The sequence below is a fragment of the Dermacentor variabilis genome, chromosome 1 (assembly GCF_050947875.1).
Source record: "Dermacentor variabilis isolate Ectoservices chromosome 1, ASM5094787v1, whole genome shotgun sequence".
In the NCBI taxonomy this organism is placed as follows: domain Eukaryota; kingdom Metazoa; phylum Arthropoda; class Arachnida; order Ixodida; family Ixodidae; genus Dermacentor; species Dermacentor variabilis.
In genome coordinates this window covers 81915849-81936150 of record NC_134568.1, presented here as the reverse complement: position 1 = coordinate 81936150, position 20302 = coordinate 81915849, and the positions used below count along the sequence as shown (strand labels likewise).

General features: G+C 41.1%; 1 protein-coding gene across 3 annotated transcripts in view; it reads right to left on the bottom strand.

The window, feature by feature from the left end:
- Positions 1–20302, bottom strand: part of LOC142579953 (uncharacterized) — a 233143-nt gene that overhangs the window by 70606 nt on the left and 142235 nt on the right. For all 3 annotated transcript variants that reach the window (XM_075690640.1, XM_075690649.1, XM_075690656.1), the window contains 2 exons: positions 17324–17565; positions 7185–7426 (listed from right to left, as the gene is read on the bottom strand). In XM_075690640.1, coding sequence (XP_075546755.1) covers positions 7185–7426; positions 17324–17565 — 484 coding nt within the window. The remainder of the gene's footprint in view (positions 1–7184; positions 7427–17323; positions 17566–20302) is intronic.

The following is a 20302-nucleotide window of genomic DNA, read 5'->3' as shown; positions in this document are numbered from 1 at the left end:
GACAAATCGAGCACATCATCCTAAGTACGAAACTTACAAAAGTTTTGTACTTTTAGCTGTTTGTATACATGAGCAAATGTTCCACGCATACTTTCACTCCACGAGGTGAACAGTGATGCAGTTTGCAGCAGAGCACGCGTCTTTATGCTGGCCTTGTCTTTTGTGAGATGTGGTATTGAGGAACACATCTTCATAGCCGAGCTATCAGTGAGATTGCGGTGGGCAACGGTATCTTTCAGCCGCAACACAAATGGTAATTAGACTTACGGCTATGGTAAGCTGCATCCCACGAGCAGTGACAACTGCGGTTTTGTTTGCTGATCAAGGTGCAGCGCTTTTATGCATGTAATGAAGGCTGTGTTCAGTCTGCTAGTTATCACAATCAGCCTAATCCAATAATGTCCTTTGTTCAGTACACAGTTACTGTCCTTTAGAAATCCTTAACTCCAGAGTATGTGCCTGTCAGCTCTCAAGCCAACTAAAAATTGCACTACAGTTATGAGATAGAGACTGAATTATAGATTTCGAGAGCTTGCAGTCTTGTAATTCCTCAAAAGACTGCTAAAAAGATGTCTTGGAGCTGGCTCAGTGCAAATTATGCACTTTTTTTGCCCAAATGTAGCAGGATGTAGCAGGCTTCACTTCATAGCACAGGTGGTGCAGCAATTACACCACTGCCAACAGTAATTGTGCAAGTAATGTGTCGGCAAGACAAACTACTTGCAAGATGCATACATACATGTGTCAATCTCTGCTGTGTTTAATATTCCACTTAAATCTTTCCTAATACACTTGGTACTTTTGTAATGAAGTGGTATACCAACAACAGAATTTGTTTAATATGAACTTAGTTCGACTATAGTTGATGCTTCATGTGTTTGAGTGTAAACGTTACTCTGTGGACTTGAGGGTAAAATGAATAAATATGAGGAAAGTAATTTCAACCAATCAACACATGAAAGTGTTTAGAACAAGACAGCCTGTTATAGCAGGATCAGTAGTTGGGTAGTTGGGGATCAGTAGGCAACATATTTCATTGCAGAACGAAAAAACATATCTGCGTGCGTCTCACCTATGTATGTGTCTTTCAGCACTACTATGAAGTATATAAGTAAGCCTGTTATTAGACAACTTCTTATAAAGTATCCCAAAAGCAGAAAGCTTGGTGCATTACACAGTTGTACAATATTACATATCTGGAAGGATGTAAAATGACAACATGAAAAAAAAAAAAGAATACAAGAAAAGTAAGACCAACGTAGCCCCAGTTGCATGACCAAGCACTTCAACATTACCAACACAATAGAAACAAGTGTCCATTGTTAGGCTTTGGAGAATTTGGAGTTGAGGACTAACTTTAGAAACAACAGTACTGCTGCATTATCATTTACACTTTGTTGCCAGGGGAAAGTGAGAGCAAGCAGAAATTCATAGTGCTACTTATTACTATTATTAAAGAGCCCCTGAAACGGTTCGGACAAATTTTGTAGATGCGTAGGGTACAGCTTAAGTAGAACATTCACACCACAATTTAAGTGAAGCGTTACGTATTAATGGAGCTACAAGCGATTACAAGTTACCCTCCTCCCTAGCCATGCTTTTCCTCCTCAACTCGTTCGCCGAGCCATCGGGGCTAAGCTCCGCCTTCACTGGTTCTGCGTCACGATGCGACGTCACATCGTCCACTTCCGGTTGTTTTGGAGCCCGCCCCCGGCCACGTGAAACCTCTCCGCAAGCCGCTTGGCTGTCGACCGCAAGCGAGAGCTATCGAAGCAGCGTGTGTTGCGAGCATTCTGTCGCAGCGCCGAACCTGTCTGGTATTCCATTAACCATGCACATTTGTAAAATATTTTAAACATTTACAAAAACAACGTGTTAACGATTACACTCCTGCGAAAATTTACACCAGCAGCAAAGAAGAATACATTATGTTACTGCTACTGCGTCTGGTTGAGCTCTATGCCACCAGGTGGCTGCACCATGCAGACAATTCACATTTGCGCTTCTGTTCATCCCATGAAACGACACGCAAGGGGACACGGCCAGGCCCTGTCCCCTTTGCGGTTGCGTTTACCCTAATACCGGATTCGCAAAACGCTATTGCGTTAGCAATCTGCCGGTGTAAATTGACGGCCACAATCGTGCAAATCCTGGCGCCGATCGGATAGCGGCAGTCCAATGCGCTGCAGCCAGTCTGCTCGTCTGCTGGCTTGCAGAGGGACACTATGTCGCAGCTTGACATACTGCCAGTCACTACGTTTGCAGTCCACAACGCAACAAAGTCGAATCATAGAGCTCGCGAAAAGACCGACCGACACTGACGGCGGAGCTCTCGTCAAAGACGGAGCACATTGTAACACAAGCAGATGACACTTGCTGTGTGCCGGAAGTGCTTAAGTGCACTGAAAAATTGTTCTTGTGCATTCCTTTTATGTTACTTTCTTTTTATAAAAACAAATTAACTAACATTGCAACTATTACGAACACCATTTGTTTACCATAAAGTTGGAAGAATTACAGATCATGCGTCATGGTCAGCCAATCGGATAGCTCACCCCACTGACGTCATATGGGTGATTTGCGTCATATGGGTAGGGGCGGCTTAAAATTCTCCCGCGCAGTGTGCTGCGATCGGCAGCAATGTGCATTTTTTAAACCTTATAATAAATTACACACTTTACACAGAGCACTTAGATGTGTCAATTAATGATCAGAAGGACCTACTCTAACGACTCAGTATGTTTGTAGAAAATCGTCAAAATCGTTTCAGGGTCCCTTTAAAGCAAATCAAGACCACAATGCATTCTACTGCAAGCATGTGGCCTTTGATTCAAAGAGCAATGATACATTTTTTACATAATGGAATTGACAAAGCCAAAAAGTCCAGAACAACATGCCTCCCTGAGCATCTCACAAAAATAACTAGTTTTGCCTAGGCATCAAGATTAAGATCCGCAACTGTTACTCATTATTTCTCAAACACAAAGAAAGCCTTTTCTAAAATCCATATTTGAGAACATCAATATGGATGCTTTCCTGTAAGCTTTGCTTTCAATTTCTCACAAGGAGAACATATAACAGTTTCCAGCGAGTACGGACACGAGCACAAAAAGTAGAAACGGACCGGACAACACTGGACTTACAATTGAAGTTATTGTGAATACATTCCACAAATCTCCACCACGCATGCGTATACACCCATGAACAATAACATGGTTTGTAGTCAAAAGATATACACATACACAAAAGCCAATTCACACCCCTTCCTGACAAAGGCAACAACACTTGGATTAACATGATAAATTTAGAAATTGAAGTTCTTTATCATTGATATGAACCGAAGGTTCACTCACACAACCATACGCGCCCAACTTTTTCATGTGGAATGCTTCGCTAATTTCTCTTTCCAGTTTCCAGTTCCCACAAGGAAATAAACTCCTCATTAAAATTACTTTGAGATGATTCCTCACATTAAGCTAGCACCAGTGTAATGCCTAGTCAACTAGTGCTTGAGTTCACTAGCATGAAAATGGAAGCTTGTTCACTCATATCTGCCAATAAAATGTACTCTTCAAACAGATATTCTGGCAAGCATTCTGGCAGATATTCACAAGCATTCTTTTCACAAACAGATATTCTGGCAAGCATTCTGGTAGAGCCTTTTTGAAACAGCTCCATTCTGCAATTTATTTATTTATTTATTTATTTCAAGATTACTGCCAGCCTCTGGTTAGAGGCCTTAAGCAGGAGTGGTTACATACATGACGAACAAGACTGAGTACAAGGTGTGAAGCGTGAGCAAAATGAAATAGCACTGAATTTGAAAATATAAGCAGCGTGTCATTTGCGAAAAACGTAGCAATTAGCGCTAACAATGTGAAATAATTCCAGAAGAAAAATGTAAACTGCTCTTAGCGCCAAGTTGACAAACACTTAAGAGACAGAAAAACTAAACTAGAATAATATATGTATACCACGCGTGGCAAACGATTACAGAACATACATCCTGTCAGACAAATATAATGTAGTAGTGTGTAAAAATGTGTAGCAGTGGCAGAAGCATCAGAAAACACGTGCATTCAATTATGTGGAAGGACAAGCCGAAAAGAAAAGAAATAAAGGAAAGGGGGGCAGGGATGTACCCCGGTCATTCACACAATTTCTTTAAGCAGCTTTAAGAATGATTCAATGGTGTCACAGGCAACCACCGCAGCAGGAAGTGCATTCCATTCCCTAATGGTTCGGGGAAAATATTAATTTCTAAAGGCTTCTGTTTTGCAGTAGTAATCTTTAAGCTGCTTAGCGCGGCTAGACCGAGTTGATCGACGAGCGAGAGGCTCGGTATACATGTCCTTGTCGATGCCCAATTTTCCATGATAGAGCAGATACATGTACTTTAATCATTCTTTAAATCGCCGTTTTTGCAGGGTAACCAGTTCTGCTGTTTCGAGCATAGCACTTGGTGATGCATACCGGCTGAAGGAATTGAATACAAATCTTATCGCCTTTCTCTGAATTTTTTCCACCTTTTTTATGTTAATATCGCTATGTGGATCCCAGATGACGGACCCATACTCAAGAATCGGGCGGACGAAAGTTTTGTAAGCTAGTAGCTTTATTTCATGGGGTGAATTTCTTAAGCAACGCCTCAAGTAACCAAGCTTCTGCATGGCTTTCTTTTCTATGTATGACACGTGCTCATTCCACTTTAAATCCGAGCTGATAACTACACCCAAATATTTATAGCTTGTCACGCGGTCTAAAATTTGCCCATCGATCGAATACTGGTTGTTTAAAGGGTGTCGTTTCCGTGTCACGGTCATCACTACAGTTTTTTTTCGCATTGATTTTCATTTGCCATGTGCTGCACCATGATTGCACTGTAGACAGCGAGGTATTTAACAGCAATTGTTCAGCGGGACTACGGATTTCTTTATATAAAACGCAATCGTCAGCAAACAATTTTATTTTAACTGGCAATTCCTGTGCAATATCATTGATGAAAATTAAGAAAAATAAGGGCCCAAGCACTGATCCCTGTGGGATTCCGGATAGTACAGGTCTTGAACGTGAATGTGTTCCGTCTATGTTTACAGTCTGCCGTCTCGAAGTAAGGTATACTTGAATCCAAGAAAGAAGGGACTCATTTTTAAGTATAGGTTTCAATTTTATCATGAGTTTGGTGTGTGATACCCGGTGAAATGCTTTCTCGGAATCTAAAAAAATAATATCAATTTGCCCTTGCTCATCCAGAATAGCTGCGAAATCATGAATGGTTTCTAAAAGCTGAGTAGTAGTTGAAAGCCCTTTACGAAATCCATGCTGCCTGGGGTCAAGAAAACCATGAAGCTCAAGATAAGCTGTTAGATGTTTAAAGATAATGTGTTCAAGAAGTTTGGAACATGTGCAGAGTATAGAAATGGGTCGATAGGAAGAAAGCAGCGATGAGTCTCCTCCTTTTGGCACTGGAACAATCTCTCCAAACTTCCAGTCATGAGGCAACTCGGATAGTTGCAACGACTTATTAAAAATCACACATAAGAATTTAGAGCACCACTCTGCATACCGGAACAGGAATGTGTTGGGTATCGCATCGACGCCAGAAGATTTTTTTGTATCAATGTTAAGTAAAAGCTTTAGAACACCTTCTTCCATTATTATAATATTACTAATAGGTGGAACGCTTTGCAATGTCGAAAATATGGGTTTTTCACCGTTATCAACTGTAAATACGGAACAGAAAAAGTTGTTGAGCGATTCTGCAACTTGTAATTTCTCCGACACTGTTTCACCATTAATGCAGAGGGTGGGCACGGTTTTTGATTTTGAAGAAAAATGCCGCCAGAATTTTGCAGGGGACGAAAGGAGAAATTGCTTCATAGTGACATTGTGGTAGTAGTCTTTTGCTTTTTTAATGCTTTGGCTTAAATGAGTGCGCAGCGCTGAAAGTTTGCGCATGTGACTTTCAGAGGGGTGCTTCCGCAGTTGTTTTCTTGTCTTCTTCGCCTTTCGTTCTAAGCGCACAATTTCTTTTGTTATCCATGGGCGGGTTTTGCGGACAGTGATTACTTTAGTCGGTACAAAGTTATTCACGCATTGCAACACAAGATTTTTAAAGTATTGCCAAAGATCCTCTACTGAGCATAAAGCAGACTGGGAGAGGGAAACAAAGTTGGAAAAAGATAAGTCCAGAGCACCTAATATGCGTACATCATCTGTTCGTGAGAAAACAAGCACTGAGCGCTTTTCATGCTCAACCCCAGCGACATGGTCCAAACACATCGTAAGACATACCATTCTGTGATCTGATATGCCGTTGACGATGCTAAGTCCCGTAACCTGAGGAAGCATACTTCTGCTAACTAAAAAAAGATCCAAGATAGATTCTGAGTCGTTATGTATGCATGTAGGTTGCTTTACTAATTGCGTTAGGTCATGACACATTAAAAGATCAACAAATGGTTCAGCGATTTGTGCACCTGGCTGGGGAAATTCACCGTCCCATACCACTGATGGAAAATTAAAATCACCACCCAGTAGTATATTGCAGGCTGAAGCTCTGCATGAGCAGAGAAATTCATTAAGTTGGTCGCTGAAACTGCTGTCTGTGTTAGGAGGGCGGTAAAATCCCCCGATAATGAAAGTTTTGTTAACAGTATGCACTTTTACGAGGACACATTCAACTCCAGGAATGTCTGCCAACCTTTCTGTGTGCAAAGATTCCTGGAAAATGATGGCGACCCCGCCCCCTCTCGAAATTCTATCTTTACGGAAGATTTTATAGCCGTTAGGTGCTATTTCTTTGTCACTGACATCAGGTTGCAGCCATGATTCTGTAATAATTACAATATGCGGCCTGTACGCAAGGATTATGCTTTCAAGCTCGGAGGACTTGCCCACTATGCTGCGAGCGTTCAAGTTCAAGCACAAAAAAACCGCTTGTGTCATTTTTATCGATTTATTGGTTTGCTGCCGCTACATTTTCGGGCCTGCCTGAGAGGACCATCTTTCTCTGTTCACTTTCCCAGTTGAACCATTTGCCGTCGACCTTAACTTTACACAAACTGTAACTACATCATTGAGATCCTGCTGCATATGAATTATACATACTAAATAACAGAAGTAAAACAAGTTTAAGCATGACCAGTAAGTAGTTTGAGCTTGCAATTATGAATCTCACTTACCACTATTGCCACTCGAGTGCATGCCACTGGTAGAACCATCAGGAACTCTAGAAGCATTGTACATTGGAACAGAAGTCCCATTTGATACTGAAGCATGACTAGTAGCTTCATGACTCTGTGTAAGACAGCGGCTTTGAAGTGCCTTCAGTTCTGTCCGTTTCTGGTGTAGCCTGATGAGAATAGCTCGTTGCCTCTTGCGCAGTGCTGGCAGCTTTTCTTCAGAGCCTTTTTCCCGACACTTCCTGCCAGAATAATCAATAAAACACCGAACATTGTTTGGAAAGATTAGCAAGCGCTACATAAAAAATAAATGCCATAAAAACTCTACTCAAAATGCATTAACATCACAAAGTGTATGCAGGTCAAAGTTAAAATTTTTTTTTTTTGTCAGAGTGTCCTAAGGTGCACATGCTGCGGTTGCAAACGAAAGAGGATGATGATGATTACAGCGAATACATGAGTGTGATTGTGCAATGGCAGAGAAAAATAACGGCGTGAAAAAAAAAAAAGAACCTCCTGAAAGCCGCATGGCGCGTGCACGGAACGGAGATGCAGAGCCATTGTGACAGAGGAAGATGAGCGAAGAAGGCAGCAGTGGTGGAAAAAGCAGCCTGTCGGACTATGAGTCCAGGCTCCTGCCTATGCCTAGTGCTCCTAAGCCTACAGCTTGTCTGAAGCTGGCGTATAATTGCGGGGAGTCCAGCAGAGCACAGACCACAGCCTCTATGCTCTTGGCCTTCCTTGCTGGCCTACATTCCTGCCCCATCTTGACATGTTGCATCGCCGCCCAGTTCCAGCTAGAGTACTTCAGCAGTAGCCCACTTGACGTCTGCACCATTCCAGCCATGAACTTCTCCAACACTCCACACCGAACCATGGCGATACGTGAACTTCGATGATTTGCTGATGTAGTTTGCAGACTTAATTATTGAATCCATATATAGAGACGTTGCTAATTATATTTTGTTCAAGTTATATGTTTTTGAAGTCTTACAAAGCGTGTGTGTGTGTGTGTGTGTGTGTGCAACAGAGAGCATACACTTCGTATTTTCTTTTCTAAATTTGTTTGTACTGAAGAAGTTCAAGAACCTACTACGATGAAAATATCTATACTGTGACACAGAGATAAGAACCCCAGGGGCAAAAGATGCTTGCATGTAGCTTGATGTGACCTGCAGCCCTAGAAAAGGCGACATTACTATACACAAAGTGTCTACCAAGTTGACATTTCCAAATTCCCTGAGTTTTCCAGGTTTTCCCTGAGTGCCTTTGCAAAATTCCCTCAATGACACAGGACTTTCTTTGATGTCAAAACAGGCTGACACCATGTCGCTCGATGCTGTCACTCTCTAGTAAGGATGTTAAAAAACAAAAAAGGACTTGATCCAGTTTGAATACTAAGGAGTTGTGTTTATTTTATTTAAAAAGAAAACAGAAGGGAGGGGTTAGTAAAATGCACAGCGAATAAAATATCTTTGAAAAAAATAGTAAAGGCCATTGCAAATCAAGTCGAACATTTTCAAGTAAGAACAAAAAGACATGCATACAGAAGCAAATTTTTCAATTATGACCTATTTTTATCAAATGATAGCAAGCTTATTAGTATGAGGCGCAAACTATGTCAAGTAAATCTCTCTCAGCTGCTAGAAAGTCAACCTCAACTGTCCTGACATACTCTCATCCCGCGCAAAACGCCTCAGTATTGCGTTTTGCTGCTTTAAATAGTTTTTTTTGGTTAAGATGAGGGATACCTGCAGCTTGGTGTCAGCCAACACCCTCTTTTTTTTTAGCTCAAACTCCATCAAAGAAACAGCGGCACACCTCCTTTCCCATTAATTCCTCAATGCGTCGGTGCTTTCTGTTCTCGTCCTCCTTCTGCCATGCGTTCGCCCCATGGACCATTTGAAGTATCTTTTTGGTCAGTTGTACAGTTAACGTTCTATTTTTTCAGACTCCCTAGGGGCCATGAAAACACACACAAAAAAAAAATGCATTTCTTTTACTGGTCTTAAGGGCTCAAATTGCCACAGGCACGTCCAAAAAAGCTCTGAAGGCCTTCCAGTAGACTTATTAGGTGTATCGGTGCTCGTACTGTGACAGGAGCAACAACTTGATTTGAGCGAGTTGGTACATGTCGAGTAAAACTTGAAGCAGCGTGAAGAAGACAAAGACAACAATTGAAAAAAAAAAAAACACAACAGGAAGAGCGCTGTACTGCCAACTGGAAAATTTACTGAAAGATCACACAGCTTTTATAACATGTCAAAAAACACCAATAACCGAAATGTTGAAACCCACGCATACTGCCTACAAGTATAAGTGCTTATCTAAAAAATGTATCTTATGTTTTGTTAGGCTGAGCGACGCTGTGCTAATGCATTTATTTCCTGCTTTGGTAATGTAGTAAGCGTCTACAATTTCTCTTTCTTTTTTACTCTTTGCATGCTTCAGAAACCTAGTGTCATGGAACATTGGGGTACATGAGCATTTGTTGCAATACGCAGCTAAATGGCTGCTATGCATGTTTTTTTACATTGTGTTTATGTTGCCTAGCTCTGTCATTAGAACATTGCCTGGTTTGCTCGATGTACACTTTTCCGCAATCTAAAGGCATCTTGTAAGTGACGTCAGAGGTACACTTCGTGAATTCATTCAACAGCTATCAATCATTACGGAAATTTTTATGTACAACGCACTGGTATTTGTATCTGATTTGCCTTGTCACATAACTTCAAGTCATCAGCATACATTTGTTTGCTGATGACTGTGTATTATATCATAAAATTTCCTGCTTTCATGACTATTTACAGCTTCAAAAATCATTTTCTAATTTTAGCTCTTGGTGCACTACCTTGCAAATGACAATTAACATCCGTAAAACCATTGTTATGAATTTCACTAATAAAACGAAGCCTTCCATTTTTACTTACAAAATTAATAATACTCCAATTCAGAGCGTTAGTGAATATAAATACCTTGGTCTTGTTTTCACACCCAGCATGTCTTCGTCGAAGCACATAGATTTAATAACCTCAAGTGCATTGAAAAAGTTAGGCTATCTGCGCCGCACATTGACCACAGCTCCAAGGGATACTAAATTACTGACGTATAAATCGCTAATCCAGCCTATACTAGAATATGCTTCTCCCGTCTGGAATCCGCACAAACAGTGCGACATTAATCAGATTAAGGCCATCCAAAAGAAAGCAATCCGCTTCGTATGCCGTGGGTACGATAGGGATTTTTCACCTTATACAGCGCTTTCATCCCCAGGCTTACAACCGCTCTCAGATCGCTGACGCATGGAATCACTCAAGTTTTTGCATTGCATTATTAACTCCTCTTGCCGTATATCTTCAGATAACTACCTAACTCCTACAAAACCATCTATAATACTATAAGTCACCATCGCCTCAACATCACACCTCATTTTGCCCGTACGGACACTTTTAAATACAGTTTATTTCCCCGTGTAATCAAATACTGAAATTCTTTGCCTGGTCCTACTCGTTCTCTTCCTTTAAACTTATTCTTGGCAGCCATTGAACAGTTTTGGTTTGTATTGGTTTGTATTGTTTGTATTGCCTGTATTTATTATTTGTCATGGCTCTGCCTTTCACACCCACTCCTGCAATAGCCCAATCGGGCTGCAGTATGTACAAATAAAAAATAAAAAAATAAATACTTGTGGAATAAAATCAACATTTGGTAACTGTACATTGTTCTTTATGGTGAGCATTTGTGGGTACCCTTCGGACTCTGCCTTCAATGCACATGGTTTAGGCCCTTCTCACCTTCACGTCAGCATCTCTCCTTTTAGATGTAGCTTCGATGCTTCTGGCTATTGAATGATGAGACCGACTTGGTCCTGCACTCCACTAAGTAAGGTGGGCCTAGCTCATAGCCACATGTAGCTAAGTGGACTTACCAGGAATTTTCACCTGTACTGCACGACCGTCATTCCAGTGCCAAGGTTCTTGTATCATACCCATCCTTGTTTCAGGAAACCACTTTATTGACTAAAGTATTGAAGCCATCTATGCACCTCTTTGATGAACCAACAAACCAACAGCAGTGTTCCTTTTGTGTATGGCAGGGTGGGGACTAGCTACTTGTCTCTATAGACAGTACCAGGCATGTTAAGCCCATAATCAACATAAAGCTCGCACTAGTGATAATAATGGTAATGAACAGCAACCCAAATACTACATGCTGAGGCATGCCGTGGCATTCAAAAAGGTTTGGGAAAGAGCATCAGTTTAATTTTACAGCTTCCGGAATTATATGCTGGTTCACCACACAACGAAATTTCAGATGCCACACAAGACCTCGCTAGCTTTTCTGGATGTGATGTGCACGTGCAATGTTGCATATCTATTGCAGCCATGAACAAATTTGCTACCAATTATATTACTGAATTAGAGGGGGGAGGGGGAAGTTATGCCGACTTTCAGCACAATAGCCTTGAGAAGTCTGAGTGGCACTCCTATGTGTGACCTCAGCTGGGGGGACTCCACTGCTATGCCACATGTGTGCTCACATTGTGCAAGTTGTTCCACACATCTGATAGGCCTCCTCTGCACAACTTTTTCAAACAGCATGAGTGTGCAATTTTGCACTAGAGTGTACAGAAAATTCTGGTACATTTGAATTTCTATACCTTCAATATTTTGACCCATATAAAGCTGTAGAAGCTTGCCGCTCCTGCTGTGCAGAGGTAATCAGTATTGATGCATTTCAATTCTTTATAAGTTTAAATCTGCCCCTTATACTTTCCTCAAGTTCTTATTTACAAGTGTGTTGGATGACCCTAGTTGTAAGAGCTAAGCTTGCTTGGTGCCTATTTGCTCCAAATGAATCTGTCAATGCAATGTAATTCCCTAGAAGAATAGATGTTTGGCAGTTTAAGGGAGGAAGCTACATTTAAAGGCCGAAAATTAACACAAAAATTGCATTCAGTTTTCTTATCTTTTGCAATTCTAAGACTCTTCATTTACATAAGATTCACTATACATATGATCCCAAGACCCAATATTTTCATAAGGTTTTATAAGTTTCGTCTGAATGAAGATGCTTTGGAATGCTTTCTGAAAACAATTTTCTTGCCCTTTCTATTGTGGAGGAGCAATATCTTTTGTACTACATGGGGCTATCGTTATATTTTTTTCCGTAGAAAGATAAGTAGAAGTGGTGTGTCGTGAAGTAAATTTCGTTATACTACTTTTTTCATGGAAATTTCAAAATGAAATTTTTTTAAGTATCAAGGTGGCCATTTTTATGACTAAGTTTGCCAACCTACAACTTAACTTCATAATGGCCTAAAACAACAACTTCTAGCTTACAATGCGCTATAAACATTCAGAATTGATTCTGTGTGCTGCACTTTACTGTGAAAGTTGCTGTTAATTAGCTAATTAGGATTAAACAAACGCCCTGTTTTAGATATCATAAAAAATACTTATCCTAGAAAAAAAATTAATGAATTTTTCAAATAAGCTCGTAAAAATACATTAACTGTGTAAATTTCATCCAAAATGGTTAAAAAAGCAGTTATTTGAAGTGTATCATCCCCCCCGTAATATGTCTACAACATCTTGAAGAAGGACAACAAAAAATAGTACCCAAAGGAAATTCCGCAATCATGTGCTGCAGTACTGACCCGTGAAGGAAAATTTGTTACTTCCTCATGCCACTTGATATGAACAACACATCATAAAGGACTTCATTCAGCTTCTGTATGTTATTAGACTCAGTATCCTTGTTAAAAAGCAAGGAATACAATTGATAAATAGGCTCTTGCATCAAACTTTTCTCTTCATTCTTGCCATCAGTAGCCCACACAGTTCATAAGTGAGATGTTGCCAATAATGTAAAAAAATACTTTTAGAAAATCAGGCAACAATGTTGCCTAAATACAGGTAGAGTTCATTCACTGTCCTAAATATATTTTACTTTAAGTGCATCACCCTGATCTAAAAAGAAAGACACTAAAACATACGCACCAAGGCTGCTTTAAAAACAGGCTTTAGTGCATCTCTACAACAATTAAAATATTTTTCCTCTGACAATGCAATGTTTCACAGCTCGTTTTGCTTCTGTTCAATGCACTTTTTTTCAAAAAGGCATTGAAAAGAATAGGCATACCATGCTAACACATTTACATTAATTTCCACTATGAAAAATGATGATTCTTTTGCAGGAGGAGAGTCTAAGGCATGCTTGACTGTAAAAAACATGACAAAGCTCAGAGAAACAAATACTTGAGAACCCTTTATCGACAAAATTTTCAGATTTTTCACACCATCAAGAGCTTTAAGGACCAAATGAGTAGAAAAACTAACAAAAGTATACTTTACACTTAACTACACCATGGCATACTCGGCACGCCATTCTGTGACTGAACCAGAAGACTGTGCTTCAAAAAAGCTGCATAGGTTCTCGTTTCACTCATTCAACTTGACGTTTCAGAATTATCACAAGGTAATGTTTGGGTTCCTTGGCTACAAAGGCTTTGGTTTTATGAAAGACATAAAAAATGCTTTTTGTGAAAAGAAAACTTGTCGAATACCTGAATGTAGCATGAAGCAACAAAGGGAACCTATACAGGTTTCTCAGAAAGAAAGCTTCGCATTTGAAGAAAAATTCGTCCTGGCCTGGGGATTAAACCCGGGACCGCCTTTCTGGGACGGTTGTTCTACCATCCGGGCTTCTCAGTTGAAGAAAAAAAATTCCACCTTTTCTTTTTTTCTTAGCCATTTGTAATCATCTGAACCAGTCTTGTGCTCATTCATCGCATGTACTACTAAAATGTGCTTACTGTGCAAGCTTCAGGTAGAATGCAGTACCATGTCTATTTCTTTATTGACATTGTTTTTGTTACGAACAGAGTAGCCATCCTTGGTTCAATCCCCAAACCAGGACAAATTTTTCTTTAACTGCAAAGCTTTCTAGAAAAAAAAAAACCTGTATGGGTTTCCCTTGTAGCTTCGTGCTATACTCCAGAGGATGACAATTTTAACTTTCACGAACCTCCCTTCACCTTGCAGGCTTCCACAAAACTGATTTGCCAATAATTCTTTTTGGTTTAATAGCATCCCCTTTCATAAAATTAGCTCTTCAAAAAAATATTCACAGTACTTTCAGAGCACAATTCTATTTGTGCAAGCATTGTGCACAATGGTAAACGAATAAACAGGCAGCAATTACAACCAGGGTGTAGCGCACAACAAATGTGAGTCCCATTGTTGACATCACCAGAACACTACTTATAGTGCCGCTATCAGTCGTGCACAAGACCAGACTTGGAACAGATCTTTGTTGACTTGGTACCATGTTGCAACATTCGCTAACTAGGGCAGCAAAGCTTCCAATAAAATAGCATAGTTGAAATTGCACAATCATGACGTCAGGGACATTCCAACAAGAAAGTGTGCTTAAATTCAAGCTTTAAAAATGACATGGGCAGCATTTCACGCTGCAGTTTCTAAATCTTGCAACCAAGCTCAATAAGCTGCATTTACAATGCCACAGAAGTATTCCAGCCAGCTATGAGGCTTGGTTTCAACTGAAAATGAGCATAGCTTTATAAAAAATAGACATTCTACTAAGCTCATCTGTGAGCTTGCTGAGAATAGAGAATCTTGTGAGTAGGCAGAGTTGCTGATGCTTTGTGCGCTGATGCGAAACATGCATCACACTATGCATCGGAGAAATGCAGAATGCCTGGCTATAATTAAATGTTGAGCAGATATTACCAGAGTGAAGTGCAAGACTGAGCAAAGGTCTATTCAGCATTCTGTTCTCCTTTGTGAATTTCTTTTTTTTTTTCTTCCTGTTGCTCAAATTGCTTTTGTTGGACTGTGAATAATATCTTTTGAAATATACATGCACTGTCCAAAAGGAAATTAAGCAATTGCGTGGGACCTTCTCAGCTGTGAATAACTGAAAAAATGCATTTCTGCTGCCTCAAGATGTAAATTACAGATGTTCACAATGCAGTTAGCATTCTTTGGGAACATCAACCAGTTTGCAGTATTTATGCTTGTATCTAAGCTCTTTTGAGCCAGCTTGGGTCACTGGGTATGCGTACCTCTTCAATGAACCTCTGACACCAACTCAGGTCACTGGGCATCTTCCAATGAGTACCCCCCCCCCCCCATGCTTCTCTTCAATGACAAAAAAAAATTAATTTTTTTGGTGCTGTGCAGAATCCAACCTGTGTCACATATATTCAGACATGCACCGCATGCAGACTTCACAGTGGCAGCGCTAGATGGCACAGCGTGTCCAGAGGGAATCATGAGAGAGGAGCCCAACTGACGTGTTTTGACGGTGGCAATACAATGTGTTGCTGCATAGCTCCCATGCTGATCACATTACCATCGAGGGTCATCCAGAGATGGTTTCTGCCAGAATTTTTATGATATGAATTTTGGATGTCACCAATATTTACTAGGCAACCACACAATAGTCATATCATCGAAATTCTACGATGCTTCAAATTTCATTTTGCAAAAGCTGTTACTGAATAGGAACTTTGAAACCGAGAACAAAATCACACGGTCAACATGCTTCCAAAAATCCATCATGTACAACACACACAGAAACACAGTCCAAATGAGGATTGCCGTGGATGATGAACATACTTTTCCAGTAACAAAAAACAAAGCAATTTACAGATAATATATCTCAGTATGTAACATGCTTGAGTAAGATATTAAAAAGATGTTGGTCTACTAGAGCACCTGTTAAGCAATTTGTACCAAATCCAGATTTCTGTGAGGACATAGGCCGTTGTAAATTACTATGTGAAACTCATGCAATCCTATCCCCTCTTGTTTATGTATATTAAGCCCAATAGTGGACTTCTTTCCTTCCCTTCCTCTCTCTTTCACACACACACGCATACATTATAGTGCATTTTTTTCTTTCAGCGTAAACATTTTCATGTGTAGCACATCTGGGTAAAATATATATGTATTACTGTATATAATATGCAAGACTTAAGTATTCTTTTAGTGCGTAGTGTAAATTTCCCCACCGTTGGTAGAGTAGGACCTTGATATTTATTACAAATGCAACAGTCCCAAAATATTGATTCAGTTAGCAATACTACTTTAGCCCTTTCCAAGCCGTGCTGTTCCGAATTCTGAACAAAAATGGCCAAATTACTTTAAAACTTCAGTTGCCAACGTACTAATTTACTTCCTCAGAAAGGATAAATTTGCTTCTGCTCGTGTTGTTCTGTGAATTATGTGCTGCCATCTACTGAAAGCCCAACTAAGCACTGAGAGAAAGCTAAGCAGACCCCCATTATAAGGGCTTTAAGTGACTTTCTGTAGACTCTAGTGATCTTGGTCGGAACTCCGGGCGCCGTATTCCCGGCTTTCAAAAGTGGTGGGCGGGGACAAATGGCCTGCTCCCCCCCCCCCTTCTGAAAGTGGGGGGGGGGGTTCTATGGCATTGCTACAAAATGCAAAATACTGCTGACATGCTGAGCTCGTCTTTAGCCATTTGGACCAGAAACCCGTGGACCAACCCAGCTCGTCCAAGGTGTGAAAGGGGTGAAAACTGAAAACTAAGCACAAGGTGTAGCCCATCAAAAAACAGCATTAACATATCAACCTTGACAGATTAACTGGCGTGAATTTTTCGTTAATCCATGCAGGTGCATTCAGATGCTGCAGAAATGTACCAATTGGAAATTACAGCTATTGATGGCAAAGAACTGGACATTGCTGAAAACAATGCCATCAATCACCTGAGGAGAGCTGCTCCTGTAGCTCACTTGGTAAAGCACCAGACGCAACACTGATACAGGTTCCACTGAACATGTGCATTACTTTCCTCCACTATTTCTTTATGTCAAATGCAAATGCAGAAACAAATCAATACCTGCCTTTTACTAGAACACTTCATTTGCTCTATGCTTTCCTCATTTTCAATTATTGCTAGCCTCTTATGTATCTTCATAGACCTTTTTTTTAAAATAGGCAAGAAACACCAAATCAATCAGGTTGATGTCTGTTTATTACAAGTGAAGTTGTACTATATAAAGAGTTACTACAATGGTGCCATGCTACACGACATTTCTCTCACCGCAAATGTCTAGTGTGATGTCATAATCGCTGCTCCCTCACCTTTTGAGAACCTCAATCCAAGTGAGGTCTGCTCGTGCACGCTCAATAAGGTCGCGCTCCTGAAGGCGCAGCAGTGCCAGAGGTGGCTGATCCCCTCCCTCGATTTCTTCTTTACTGGATGACCTTCCACCGAGTGGGTCCATCAATGAGCCATAACTACACAAATCCCGGTCCAGCAGGACTGTTTCACTCAGGGAGCTCTGGCTCCATGCCTGTTGTGGATTGGAGGCCCCGGCAGAATCCTAATACCAAATAGAGCAGTTCCCAGAAATTAGTCCTGTCAGGTGGGGCAGCCCTCCTATGAAGTAAGTTACCAGTGATAATTATGAGAAAATTGCAACACTGATTTTCGACTTCACCATTCATGCTCCAAATGAAAAAAACTATTCAGTCCACTTACAACATGCCAACTTTATCTGACAACTTCTCACAACTTAATCTGAATACCAAATGCTCCACCACAAATTGTGCTACTGGACTTTGTTATGATACCAATGAAGAAACAGACATGGCACTGCATTCTACCTGAAGATTGCACAATAGGCATACTTTAGTAGTACTACATGCAACAAATAACCACTGGACTGGCTGATATGGTTAGAAATGGTTAGGAAAAAAAGAGGACATATCTGACAAAAAGCATCAGTTCTATAAAGCACAAGTGCTTCACTGGGTTTGAAGCACCATGCAACATGTACTATGCACAACAGTAGAACGAAAACAAATATAAATTATCAATTATGTATGGCCATTTGTGATTAAGGTAGGATGCTCTAGACTATGCCCCAGCTTCAAAGCCTCAAAAAAGTCATCTCAAACACAATTCTACTAAGCTGTGTCACTACTTACATATCACATAGGTTAAGAACAATGCTTTTAGCATGCTATTTAAGGACTTTTGCTAAAAGAAATAGCATTGAGGGAAAAATGACATGTGTATTCTATGCAGACGACGACGACGACGACGGGAGCACTAACGGACTCCGTCAAGTGGGTCAGTGAGATTGGGCGATGACAAAGAAGACGTGTCTCTGCTCTGTTGTCCTGTAGTTCTTGAAGAACGTCTCCCTGTGTTCTGTCCGCGTTGTACCGTGACAATATAGAACACACTAACCTGTAAGCCACAATAATCTCTTTTCGAAAATAGTCATATTAGGGTTATCATAATTAGACAAAGGTATTTCGCTCTCGCGAGCAGTATTCCTTGGGATAGTTACTCGGGTGAGTTTCCCACGCTAGGGCGCTAAGCGTGCGGCGCTTGCCTCGCACCTGCTTAAGCTTTTCCTAGTCTTTAGAGTCGCTCGAGTTCCCTCTTATCGACGGTCGACCATTTTTTCAAGAAAGTATGCTTTCCAACCACTGAGAATCAGCAAAAATCGACCATTGCGGACAACATCAGGCTCTTTCCACATAAGTATGAGGCTCGGGACAAGAGGCATGCCGCTTCAAAGTAACCTGGGGCCTGGTGGACCAACCGACTAAGCCATCTTTCCGGCCAACATCCAGGGGTGACGAGTTCAAATCCCCAATTTTCTCCTTTTTTTCCCCTTTTTTTATTTCTTTTCTTCTAGTTTATCATTATAACAGGGAATTACATATCTTCGCCACGACCGTCCACACGGGGACCCTCTTAAATTTTTTTTTTCTTGAAACACTTGCAATTTTCTTTCCTCTGTTATTTATGGCCACTAACGTTCAGGTCATAAACTACCCAGTTTCTCCAGTTGAGTGCTAGTGTTGAGTGAGCAGTTTAACCGAGCTCAGATTGGTTAGCCTTGACTAATCGAAGAAGGCACCACTGTAGCTAAAAACCTAAAAGTTATGGAATACCAACATGCCCAAACCTACGCTCTTTCAGGTTAAATGAGGCATACAACTCCAGTCTCCCGAGGGCTTACGCTCACTGTGTTCCCAGAAAAACTACGAGGTCAGGTACCTCCCCCCGCCCCCACCATTCCCTCCTTCTCATTAGCTCTAGTATAATCACTGTCCAAAGCTGTAGAAAGGATGAAGACACCACTGAGAGCAGTCAAGGCCGCCTGCTTTGTGCGAATCTCAGCGTGGTAGTGCGAATGAACATTCTGAATAGCCACCCGGGAACACGAGTGTTCGAACGATAAGAGACAAGCAGACGTGACGAGCGGATCGTACAACACCCGGGGTCTCTTAGTAAGCACTGAAAAACATTTCCCTTTTTTATTTTTACGCACAAGTGTTAAGTGCTGTTCAAATTTAGCAAAAATGTATCGTGTACCTAGGCGCGCTCAAGTCCGCATGCATGCGTAAGATGCAGGAAAACAAGAGTCAACCAAGAATTGACACTATGTCATGCAACCTATACCGATCAGCAAAAACCCGCAAAGGGCGGACAAATTGCCTAGCCGCCTGCGGCATTATCTTACTGAGCTATGTCTGATGCTCGGTTGTGGTAGTCGGAAGTTCAAATCCGCCCCCATTTCTTTTTCCTTTTTTTTTCTCTTTTTTTAACGATGGTGTATCTGCGTATGACATCCTCCAGTGCACTATATCTGCAGGCTAGGAGTGGTGCCTGACACCGGCGAAAGATGCCGAGAGCGAGTGGGGCTATACTAATCCAGGTACAACCAAATTAGGAAGGCCCAAAAAGCTTGAACAAAGACACTCTCTCACCAGAACAGGAATTGGCCTCCCTGGTGTAGTATTCGGCCACAACCTCCGTAATGAAATGATCTCCTCAATGAAATGGCCCTCAGTCCTCAGTGGCTGCGGAGCACCTGACCAAGGTGGCGGTCAGACTTGCAATGCAGCAGAGGGTGCTAAGAATATCTGGGTCCGGACAGGCCGCCAATGGAAACTGACCCTTGCAACGTTTAACACCCGAACCCTCTCGAGTGAAGTAAGCTTAGCAGGACTCTTTGAAGATCTATCAGACATTGTTTGGGATATTATCGGCCTTAGTGAGATTAGAAGACCTGGTGAGGCTTACACATTGCTAAATAA